General features: G+C 36.4%; 1 protein-coding gene across 4 annotated transcripts in view; it reads right to left on the bottom strand.

The window, feature by feature from the left end:
* The window catches only part of kiaa1549lb (KIAA1549-like b), a 196,258-nt gene that overhangs the window by 109,175 nt on the left and 73,937 nt on the right, over positions 1-13,146 (bottom strand). For 3 of the 4 annotated variants that reach the window (XM_084409249.1, XM_084409246.1, XM_084409247.1), the window contains exon 8: positions 2,398-2,457. The exons of the other annotated variant lie outside the window; for it this stretch is intronic. In XM_084409249.1, coding sequence (XP_084265375.1) covers positions 2,398-2,457 — 60 coding nt within the window. The remainder of the gene's footprint in view (positions 1-2,397; positions 2,458-13,146) is intronic. 4 annotated transcript variants of the gene reach the window in all.

Below are 13,146 nucleotides of genomic sequence, written 5' to 3'. Positions count from 1 at the left end.
GGACAGAGGACCTCGAGGGCCAGAGTTGCTGCTGAACCACTGCTGTAGAGTCTTGCTCACAGTAGTTACTTCTCAATTATGTTGTACTTGGTCAACGATATGATAAAAATTATGACCAAAACGATGATGAAACCGATGACAAAAATGACTTTGTCGTTTTGTTTGTTTTTCCTCTGCCAATAAAAATAGTTTCAAAGAAAGTCAAAGCAGGATCATGAATATTAGTATTATTCAACACACTCAGATCTTGATTAACTGATCAATTACAGAGACAGTACAGGAGATAGGTTGCTGTGTTTACACACCCATACAGAAAAAAAAAAATTTGAAATATATTTTTTAAAGTGTCAAAAATATATGTGCCATATATTCCAAATACATTGAAATATATTTGCATTGTTGTTCACTTATATTTATCATTTTGAAATATATTCTGAAATATAACAAAAATATATGATGTTAAGTGTGAAATATATTTACATTTATAACATGTAATGTAAAATATATGACAAAATATATGGTCATAAAATGTTTAGCTTGCTAAAGAAGGGTCGAAAATGTATTTTGATCATAGTAATTCCTCTACCTTTTCCCCTATACCCAACAGTAGGCTACCATATTTCACTACTGTATTATGACACACAGCTATAATAAATACTGTACTTACATTTAAATGACTGCAATGTAAAATGACAGATAGTTGCTTTCCTAGGACTATTAGGCCATATTAGGTGGCACGTACCTAACACTAAGTGCAATTATTAGATTTATTGTTGTTTTATTGACATCTTTCCTGAAATTGAGCGTCAGCGTCAGTTCTGGCAGGCCAGGTAGTCAAGACACTGCTAATGCTGTTTGCTAAGAACACTGTCCCGTCAGCTGATCTGCTCCAGCTGAGCTGCATTAGCTCGTTAACTCCCCTCGCTGCTCAATGGCCAAAGCTCAGACAAGGCGCCCTATTTAAAGCACATTCAGTTTGCTCATACATGCTTGCTGCTCGCTTCTGCTGCCCGCCACCTCCCCAGCTCCTCCTTATGCATAACGTGGCATTGCTTTATGTCATGTTGCTTGCTCTGTTCACAGGGGGGATATTTTAGCTCTCACAGTCCTAAACTGTGTGAGCGTTCCCTAATGCTGCTGCTGCTGTCCTCTGACTCTCTGCTATTTCATGGTGCTCATGAAAGGTCAGAGGACTCCCTGAACAGAGCCATACTGCCAAATTTCAATTCAGGAACATCAACTTGTTTGCAATCTATTCAATGAAAATTCTTTATTTTTATTGTCCGTGTGTTCTTGACTTAATGGACCTGACAGAAGTCATTTAAATATTGAAAATATGCACAATATTTATGATGCAAGTATAACAGTGACACTCCAACAGTGAAGTGCACTTAAACAATAGACAGAACTCAGTGTCTAACACTGCATACACACACTATTAAATAACTGTATTCAATTCTGTAAAAATAGGGAAAAAAAACTCTGCATTCTGTGTGTTATTTCCTACATAAAATTGTCCTTTTAGGCCAATAAACTCAGTAAAGGGCAGCCGTGGCCTGCTGGTTAGGGCTACAGGCTTGTAACCGAAGGGTTGCCGGTTCAATCCCCGACCAGTAGGAAAAATGTGGGTGGGGGAAGTGGTAGAGCACTGCTCTCCCATGCCCACATCCACGGCTGAAGTGGTCTATCTAAAAAAAATAATTGAAAATGTGTTGTTTGTTTGTGAAAATGTTAACTTTTTAAATTTCAAAATATATTTCAAATGAAACAATTTGCAAAAGTTAAAAAATATATGAACATATATGTAAACATATATGAAAATATATGTACATATATTTAACTAAAATATATTTATTGGGCCAATTTCAAATATTTGCATATATTCCAAAAATATATTTTGAAAATATATTTCAAATATATTTCTTTTGTGTATGGGCAGAATGGAAAGAAATTTAAAATGATCTAATCTTGCCATAGAATGGCAGCATGTTATTATACGTATTATACAAACTCACTGGAGCAAATAGTTTAAGTATTTGCTATGCATGTTATGTGAAAATGCTTGTAATATAACACAACAAAAACATTTCCCAGATGTTTCCCACATGTTCTAACAGTTTGTTTATGTGAGGTTTTAGGAGTATTCTAGCATATAGAGGACCTTAAAGCAAACATATACAGAGTAAACACCACAATTTGATTTTACACCACATCCCTCCATATAATGGGAATGGGAGTGAAAATCATCTATGGAAATCTCAGTTATCCAGAACAAAAGTTGTGGGCGGATGTCAGAAAAGTCAACAGAGCAAACAGAAAAGAATCAAATTCTTCTTTCTAAATGAAGTTCTTTCATTTATATGGTTAGTAATGAACATTCATCAATAAGATGATTACCTGTGATTATCCAAAATGGCCTGGTTGCTACTGAGGTGTTGAGGTTATGGTATTCCAGAGCTGCAGAGGAAAGATAGTGAGAGGGGAGAGAAAGAAAGCAAGAGAAACTGTTGTAGAGAGGAAGGGTAGATAAGAAAGCTTGTATCCAAAGACATTGCTTTGATCCTGGGTCTAGAGGCTTAGCTGAGCACATCTACTCTCCAACAGACAGTACAGAGAGTCTAGCCGCATTCCCCAAATGAAACCTTTACTCGATTGCATACTGGCAGTGTGATTAAAGGCTCTGGCTGACGTCCTGTCTTGAAGGCAGAATCACTAAGCAGCCTGTAAAATTCCAACAGCTGTTGAATTACTCCACTAAGGTCTTCTAGGGTCTAATCTAAGGAACAACAGCCTAAGTGTTTTGACCAGCGTTTAATTTTTACAAGCATATCATTTTTCATATAAAATGTATTTTTCAAAACCCATCCATCAATTCCTCAAACCGCTTTATCCTCTAGTCTACAGGGTCACAGGTCCCTTTTTTTTATATATATATAAATAAATAAATATGACGAATGACGAATATGATGACTAAAACAATGATGAAACCAATTTTAAAAATGATCAAAGCAGGATCAATGCAGTGGGGGTGTTTTTGTCTTGGTGGTTTGTAGTGGTGGTTTCAGTGTCTTGTATGAATCAGTTTTAAACAAATAATTGGTAGGGTGAATGACTCAATGAATGACTCAATGACTCTAAATATGATGTCAATGATGTCTAAATATGACTACTTCACTACCTTATTCGGAAAGGCATGGATAAGGAATAACAAATTCTACCTTATAATAGGAAAAATATTCTGTAGACTGTGTTTGCTGGATAAAAGGTGCTCCAGGGGATATCACATCACTACAAAATAATGAGTGTGTGAAGTGAATGAGTGTAAACTTTATGAATGAAATTAGTATTATCAACCTTGATTAGAAGGGCATTGTAAGAGATGTAAATGTGAAAACCTACCCTAGCTACCCAGTCTCAACTGTGAAGCCTGTCCAAAGAGATAAAAGTTAAGAACCTGTCAACTAAAATCCCTGCTACAATCCTTTATAGGGATGTCAGACGACTGATTGTTTTTCTTCCTGTAGAGGAACAAAAGCAAGAACAAAAGAAAAAGTTATAACAAGGTGATTCGTGAACCAGGAGGTCAAGTGGGAGGTGTTTCGTCAAGAAAAAAATAGCATTTACTTCAAGTTTCTCCATGTAAAGAAATTCCTGAAGAGGGCAGTGCAGTGTGGTGGCTGAGCTGGAACCTGAGAAGTTGTGTTTCCAGGGGGGAACAATATAGTGGTGCACCTCTGAGAGCACATGCAGGTGAAAAAGTTTGGAGAAGATCTTTTGATTGATTAAAGGTCCTGTTCTTCGTGATCCCATTTTTCAAACTTTAGTTAGTGTGTAATGTTGCTGTTAGAGCATAAATAATACCTGTAAAATTATAAAGCTCAAAGTTCAATGCCAAGCAAGATATTTTATTTAACAGAAGTCCCCTTTCAAAGCCTACAGCGAACGGCCGGTTTGGACTACATCCCTCTACTTCCTACTTTAATGACGTCACTAGAACAGTTTTTTGACAAACCTCCGCCCACAGGAATATACAAAAAAGGGGGCATGGCCTTGTTGCGCTCCCATGGAGATGAGGAAGAGTTGCGTTTGTAGAGTGTGTTTGTCGCCATGTCATCGAGACGCTGTTATTTTCATCCCGGAGTCAAATCACCTTTGTTTGGCCTGAGCGCATGCATCTCCACGTTATGGTAACCTGGTGTGACCTTTCCGGGCAACGTGCGCTAAGCTGCTGTCGAATCACAACACAGGAACCGCTGGCACAATCAGAACTCGTTACGTATTTCTGAAGGAGGGACTTCATAGAACAAGGAAGTCATCAGCCCGTTTTTAGGACAGTGAAAACAGCGGTATACAGATAAGTAAATTGTGTGAAAAATACTGTGTTTTTTTACACGCGAAACATGAACACATGTTATATTGCACACTTTAAACACAATCAAAGCTTCAAAAACACAGGAAAAACGGGACCTTTAACAAGGACTTTCACACATTCAGCTCAAATTCAAGCTTGAAGACGCAACTGGTACAGATGGTGGACAACCAGAATGCCTAATACCGCCGCGCCAGCTGCCGCGGCGAAATCACCGCGGCGAAAATAAACCAGCCGCATTTCAAAGTCGTTCCCAAAATGACCGCCAGGTGGCGCAAAGGGACATTGTGCAAAACAGCAGCAATTGCCGTATTTTAAAATGTAAGTGGGTTAAATATAAAACCTTTAGCCTAATAGGCATATTTTTCATATATATAAATAGGCCTATAAGGCTACAACAGAATAGAACCGAAGATAGAATCAATTTTAGAACTGAAAAAAATAGAATCAAAAGTTAAAAATAGAGACGATATTAGGAGCAATGACGCTGAATATTTTTACTATTCTATTGAGGAATTAGATAAATGAAGAGCTCTGGTGAGCGATACAATTGCATTGTAATTTATAGTGATTTCAAAAGCAGTCCTTAAAAAAAAAAAAATACATGGAATAGTGTGGCATAATTTTTGAGAGATTACGCGGAACGCGTTTTAGTTAAGATCCTGGTTTCAATGCCCTTAATGTATATAGGCTAGGCTACTGCTTTAAAAAAATGTCACAACGCGTTTTGAGATTGTTTTGAATTAAACATTGAAGTTTAAAATGTAGTGCATGTTGAATTAGTGTTCGACAAACGCGGCTGCGCGTTCATTTGAATGAAGAGCGCTTCTCGCTCGTGTGAGCGAACACACACTGGAACGTTAGGCCATGTCGCAACGAGTGAATCGTGGCCGAGTGGTTGAACTTACGTTACGATCATTTAGATGACACGGGTTCGAATCCCGAACTAACTTGGACTACTGATATTTGTATATTAGCCTATTAATGCATTTTATAGTCTATTGTTGATGCAGAGAGATTTGTCTAGTTCTAAAACATAGTTTTTTGCTTATAGCCTATTTACAAAATAAAAATCACCATGCATTTCCATTTTACACTAAGGAACAAATATTATACAATGACTTTACTTCTGTAGCCTATAATAATTCCAATCGTAATTTCAAAAGCAGTTCTGTTAAAATTTGTATATATATATATATGACGTTTAAACGACAAACAATAAAATCAGAACCAGTATTCTGTTGCGTTCATGGGGCTCGATGGTGTTTTAAGCCCCCAATGGCTCCTTAGAGGCAACTAACCCTACCCTCAACCTTAAACCTACCCATCCCCTCGCTGTCTGGAAGGCGCCGTTGGGGGCTTAAAACACCAAGTGCCGTTGGTTCCAGTGGCAGTAATGCATCCACGGCTTTTCAAAATGTCACAAAGCGTTTTGAGATTGTTTTGAAATATTTAAGTTTATAATTAAGTGTTTTGGCACACCACGACGAGTGGCAAACTCTTTGTTTTGTTTTGCAAACTCAGCTAGCCTGTGGGGGGTTTGGAGAAGGCAATAGTTGCTTTATCGTGGGGGTGCAGGACAGAGGTGTTAATGTTCCGTCTTTCATATGGAGAGTGTCGGAGCCAGCCTGATGAGCAGGCAAAGGCAAAATTCTTCTAAGGATTAATCTCAAAATCTCCAAAAGTCCATATGTAGGCCCTATATCTTATTAAATTATAAATATTGTAGTTTTATTGATTGTATTTAAAGGTTTTCCACACACAATTTCAATTTAGCAGATACAGAGCTCTTTAATTCGCGACCCACCTCGTTTTATTGTAAGGTGAATTCAGCAAGGCATGCTTTATCTTTGAAGGAACAAAAGCTATTTGTTACATTTTTTTCTTTTGTGATTTGTGTGGATGACACAGCGACATACAGTATTATCAGCTGTATGGTGTTTTTTTATGCTGAAATGCTTAATTTCGAGAAAGACCCGCCGCGCGCAGTGAGGGAGACCAAACTTACTAAAAAAATATCCAGCGCGAGAGAGGCAAAGGAAAACGCCTGTTCTTAATTTATGCTGCTTTGCACTTTTTTCGTTTTGTACCGTTTTAATTTTTTTATTTAGCTGCAATTTCTTTGACAATAGAAATTTAAAATGTTTCAAGAATAAGATTCTGTGTTTCTTATTTTGCATCACAATGGGAATAAACTCTATCGATGCAACCCTGTTTAAATAAATAAACTGACACTTTATTCGTACCTTGAAATGTGCGATGGGTTTTCAAACTTAATTAATTTTCTTTTTCTTTTACATTTTCATTGTTTATTTTTTAATTGAAAGCAATACTGTATTGAAAGTATTTTTCTGATTTGTTCGATCTGTTTTGAAAAATGTCTTCCGTTGCTATGGCCGGGTATCACTGTCAGTCATCTCAATCTCGTGAATGATTCACACACACACAAAAAAGCGGCTCAATTGGAATGTAGCAAATTTATGTTGTAATGTACAATTGATAATTAAACAAGATGATTGACTTTAATAAACAGATGCATATTTAAGCGTCAAGAACGGAAAAACATAAACACTGTCGGCTACACTGAGATTCGATCTCAGATCGTTTGAAGCTCCGAAAGGCTATTGTTAATGCATTGACCACAGAGCTATCGTCTTAATAGAATAGTTGAATAGTTATAGCCTACCTCTCGGTCACGAATTTGTTTTGTTTTATTTTGTTTGAAATGGATTTTTACATGTTCTGCTTTCGTTAATGTTAACCAATTCTGTAGTAGCATAATAGGCCTATATTTTTTCCCTAAAAGTTTGTTTTATTCTCTGCTTTGTTTGTTTATATTTTTACATATTCAATCAGTCTCATTTTTGTTCAAATAATGAAAAAAGTTTTTTTTTTTTTTTTTTTACAAGATCTTGCGCCACGTTTTTTTTATTTATTATTATTATTTTTTAAATAAACAGATAGGAAACTTACCTTTTAAAATGCCGCAGTTGCTGCTGTTTTGCCCTGTCACTTGCGCCACCCGGTATAGCCTAGTCATTTCGCGAACGACTTTGAAATTCGACTGGTTTATTTTTGCTGCGGCAGTAGGCCTAATAGGCATTGTGGTTGATTATTTATTAAAGAATTCAATTGATAATCATAACAACATGTAAGCCTATTTAATTCTGAATATAACAAAGAATGCTTAAACCGACTAACATCGGTTAGTAACTGCAAGTCCTGAAAATGTTTTAATTTTACGGTAAATTATTTTAATTTATTTCACTGTTATGTTTCAGTTAATAAATCTACAAATTAAAATAACACGAAAGTAGCCTAACCTATTGACATACCCTTTCTAAATTATAGAAAAACTGGGCACACAATGTTAATGTGTGTCTGCTTTGTTTAAATTTAATGAATTTTAATTCGTTTAACTACAATATTTATCTTGAATTTATCTGTGACCTCAACTCAGATTACTGCCGCGGCAGATTATGTCATAAAGAGAATAAACTGACACTTTTCAAAGTCTGTGATTACAGCGCCACTCAGCGGTAAAAGGCAGCAAATACACATCCCAATTTTGCCGCCGCGGGAACGGCGGCGGTAAAAGTCTCATTCTGGTTGTCCACCATCTGTATGAACATTAACTTAAATTATGTTGATGTAAAATATCAACTTTGAAGTTGTATAATGTTAGTATTGTGTTTAACCCTCTGGGGTCTAAGGTGTTTTTGGGGCCCTTGGGATGTTTTGACATGCCCTGACATTTGTGCTTTTTTCAGTTATTTATAAACATGATAATGGCAAAGGTGTAAATTCACTCTATATAGCACAAACAGGGCTACCATAATATGTGAGCAAGATGAATGTAGATGTTTGTATTTTTAAGAGAATAATGTTTATGCGTCGTTATTGGAAAAAATAAAAATGAAAGTTGCTGAAATAAGACCACAAAACTCATACTAAATATGTGTCAATAAGACTTTTGACTAATGGATGTTGTCGTTCGAGTTCTGGCTTCAAAATTATGTGAAAATAGTCTTGCTTTGTCGTTCACATAAACCAATACATTGATTTAAATTGTGTAAAACAGGTTTTGCTTGGAAAGCCAATATGCGAGGGCGTGAAGGGGGAGTAGTTTACACCTGAGAATACAATGTCCCACCCACTCTGCATAATGAGCCATTCATTCAGGTGTGACACTGACTAAGCCACAATGCAAGGACAAAAGATATATTTAGAAGAAGACTTATATTGACCATTTAAGATTTTGCTTACATCTATCTTGTAAATATGTTTTGCTATTTTATTAAAAAGGTTACAATTACAACAATAATTTCAAGTGTACTCTTTCTTTGTAAAAAAAATGATTATAGGCCTACATTTTATCATATGTATTCATTAGTTTGAATATAGCCAACATTGGAACAGCTAACATCTTAGTTGATGACTTTATTTTTGACAAAAATAGTATTTTATATATATATATATAACATATGAGCAGAAATTGCTAAACAAAAGCTTATTTGATGTGGCAGTATATTCTACAGTAAAAACTACCCAAATCTAGTCAACAAAATGTTGTCTTTCATATTTCGCCTGACTGTAACGTTGTTTTTATGAAATATTAGGGCATATAAATGTTAATTTGCAGTTTAATACGTTGCTTATACAAATAGCCTACATTTTATTTCAACATATTTCAGTCGATTTTTACTCATCTCAGTATAGCAATACAGTTTGCTAAAACATCATCATTCATTCACATACAGAAAGCGATTTAAATTTAAATGGTCTTTTTGCGAGCTGTGTAAACAGTGCGCATCTCTGCCGTTCATTCATTCACAAACAGAAACGCGATTCACTTGAGAAGGAAAAAAAACTTACTACAGTATTCCTCAGCTCAGTCGGATCCTTGCTCCTCGAAATACCCGCACTTCTGAGGTACATTTTCCATTATTATTATTCCTCACAGCGCTGCAGGACGGTGTAAACAAGTAATGATCTGAATAAACTTGTGTTTTCTCGAGCTGATATGGGGGCGTTCACAGGTTTGCGTGGATTGCCTCATTCATTTGCATTTGAATAGCGCGCGCTCTCCGGGGCGTGGTCACATTACATTTGAATGAGCTCTAATGAGCTCGACTGGAATCGCTCTCTTTTAATACAGATTTCACAAGCTGAGAATATTTGTTTTTTATATAAATTACTTCATTTAAAAGAAGAGAATTCAAGCTTCATGCCTGAATGTCTGTTTGACTGAGTATTCGCTGAGTTATGGTTCATTTTCGGACGCGTTTCAGAATGGACTTCACTGACAGAGAGAAGGCAGAACTCGCTTCGTGTTTATTTTTCTTTATTTGGCAAAAAGCACAACACTTTGTTTTTATTGTGAGTATACACAAAAATAATACACATTTAACAGAATCGATTGATGTATGAAACTTGTTTGTAATATCAAAGTCAACAGAGCAAAATGAATCTCTTTTGAACTGATAAAAAAAAAAAGCGAGCTGGTATCGCCGGCGATACCGCCGACCCCAGGGGGTTAAGCTTATTTGATGGAATTTGCTACAGTACTGATTGATGCTAAGCTTTGTATGATTTGTGTTGACCAATTATTTGAGTTTGAAAGGTGTGTTTTAAGTTTGTTAACATTTATAATTTATTGTCAAGGCATTTGATTTAGTTGATTATACTGTAGTTAATATGGTGATGGTGAATGAGATATTAAATGTTAGTTTAAATATCTTTATTTATATTAATGTATATTTGTTTTGTTTCAATTTATCTTTTAAAGATTATCAACCTACTGCAGCTACTGCAACTACTGCTTCTACTATTGCTTCTGCCAATACCTCTGCAAACAGAAGTAAATAAAAAACAGGAAAGCTCAATGAGTTGTCCTCTTGCGTCCTTCATAGTCTGAATGGCATCTCAAGTTTGGGCAGAGCTGAAACAAAATTCTGGAAAACTTGACAGTTGATAATCAGCGTGGCAATGAAGACAGGGGGATTAAAAGGCATAAAAGTCTCAGAAAGTTGTCGACGCAGAGAGGAGAATAATCTGAAATCATCTCACAATGGCACAGGAAGCTCTTGGGAAAGCAGTGAAGCAGCTGAAGCAAGAGAGGACCTTAGCTAAAAGTGCATTCACCAAGCAAGCAAACTTCCTCAGCAGGGGAGCGAAACACTTGACAAAAAGTGAACTACAAGAGGAGTTCAAAACGCTCATTTCTGAGGCAAGGAATGTCAGCGAGACAAACGATGAATATAGAGCTGGTTTACTGGCAGACATTGAAGCTGACATGGCAGGTGGTGAAGAGGCTGAACTTGGTAAGCAGGAGCAAGCTGATTTCGAAAAGACAATCCAAGAATGCGAAGTAAGATTGGAAGAGGTCAGGAAAATCGTCCTGTTCAACTTATGGTCGAGATATGGTAAAGATGAGATGGGAACAGCAATCCAGGAAGCAGAAACAGCCTATGATAGAGCTGCTGCAACACCCGTTATTGCTGTAAACAGAGATAGTTATGAGTTCCAGCTGGATGTTGCAAAGGGAATAATCCAAGGTGCAATCACAAGCCTAGCAGTTTGGGAGATGTGGATTCCAGCAGCAGAAAACCCCAGTCTGGAAGCTAGAGTGAAGGATCTGAAAGCATGCAGCAACAACCTTAAAGCAAGGAAAGTGGAACTCATCATCGCACAAAGAATAGCAGAAGACGAAAGGGACCGAGCGAGGGTTCCCCAGATATCCATACCAGTTCCACAACCACAACCAACACTGAGAATAAAGTCAACCAGTTTACCCAAGTTTAGTGCATGCAAAAGGAATTTCCATCGATGGAATAGAGACTGGGAAAGTCTGCAAAATCAGGGGGAGCCAACCGGCTCAGTTGAAGTATAAAAGATCCAACTCTTTGACAGCATAGACGACAGAATGTGCAGGGACCTCCGTTTGTCTACCTACAACACTGCTGAAGACATATTCCGAGTGCTTGAGAACAGATATGGAAACAAGTCCACAATTGCCTTGGAAATAATTGAAGATCTTGAGAAAATTCCTATTTTAAGAGCAAATCAGCCGAGGAAAGTCATTGATTTAACCCTCTGGGGTCTAAGGTGTTTTTGGGGTCCTTGAGATGTTCTGACATTTGTGCTTTTTTCAGTTGCTTATAAACATATTAATGGCAAAGGTGTAAATTCACTCTATATAGCACAAACAGGACTACCATAATATGTGAGCCACATGTATGTACATGTTTTTATTTTTGAGAGAATAATGTTTATGCATGGTTATCGAAAAAAATAAAAATTAAAGTTTCTGAAATACGGCCACAAAACACATACTAAATATGTGGCAATAAGACTTTTGACTAATGGATGTCGTCGCCTAGAGTTTTTTCTTCAAAATGATGTGAAAATCATCCTGCCTAATCATTCACATAAAACGATACATTGATTTTAGTTTTGTGAAACACTTTTAGTTTGGAAAGCCAATATGCGGATGGGGCGTAAACGCTCCAACAGCATCATGCATATTTAGTAGTTCACACCTGGTGAGACAATGCCCCTGCATACTTAATGAGCCATTCATTCAGGTGTGTCACCTATAGCTAACTTAAATATACAAGCTTCATAAAAATTATCATTCTAGGAGAAAATTTCAGATGGCATTTAGAGGCTTTTGCATCTGAAATCTTCATATATACACACACATATATATATATGCATGCACATACATACTTTATAATCTTTTCAAAACTAATCAACGTCTTTCAAAACTAAAGTATACATTTTATCATACGTATTTCAAAGTAAAGGATTCATTAGTTAGTTGATGACTTTATTTTTGACAAAACACATACAGTATATATTCCTCATCTCAGTATAGCAATAGAGTTTGCTAAAAGCTGTTCATTCAATACAGCAGTATTTGAAAATCGATCATATTTTGTAAAATTACATTTATATTTGCATTTATGTCAAAACCTAGACACTTTTAACCCTCTGAGGTCGAAAAACGCGCCCCCGCGTTTTGCTGGACTTTTTTTACATTGTAGCACTTTAAACTTAAATTACTCCGTCATTTATGGTCATACAGAAAAAATAAATATAAAAAAAGAATCTGTGATATTTCTACTTTTGTATGTGTCCACTTACAATCAAATCAAAACATTGTGCTTTTGTAAAATAAAGAAAATAAACAGGGTGTGCGTTCTGCCTCTCCGTCGCGGTGAACTTTTTTTTCTTGAGCACGTCTATAAACTGAAACAAAACTCAGCGAATACTTGTCACACATTTATGAGCCATATACCTTTATAAACATTTAAGTGTGTACTTTTAAATGATCGGATTCAAGCTGAAAACAAATATTTTCTGTTTAAGTAATTTGTATAAAACCAACAAGATGTCCAGCTTCTCAAACGCTTGCTCATTACAGTTAATTTGGCCACGCCTACTCGCGCAAAAGATATTCACATGCAAATCTCCACATGGAACGCGAACGCGCTCATTACCTCAAAAACAAAACACTTCATCAGTCTCTGCTTTTCGTCGAGTTTGAAAGACGTGAGTTTACATTGGCTTTACCCCAGAAGAAGAACGCGATTTCAAGACAAGAAAGATAAGGTAAGAAATTCTTACATATTAGTTTGTTATTGTTGCATAAATTTCACATTGCAGTTGAACTGTTGCTAGATATATGGTGAATATTATAATATTTAGACCCGTGTTTACTGTTACTGTGTTTGTGGATATCTGCTCAAACATAGATATGTATATGGTAGGCC

The sequence above is a fragment of the Rutilus rutilus genome (genome assembly GCF_951802725.1).
Source record: "Rutilus rutilus genome assembly, chromosome: 5".
NCBI lineage: Eukaryota > Metazoa > Chordata > Actinopteri > Cypriniformes > Leuciscidae > Rutilus > Rutilus rutilus.
This window is presented reverse-complemented; position numbering and strand designations above follow the sequence as displayed.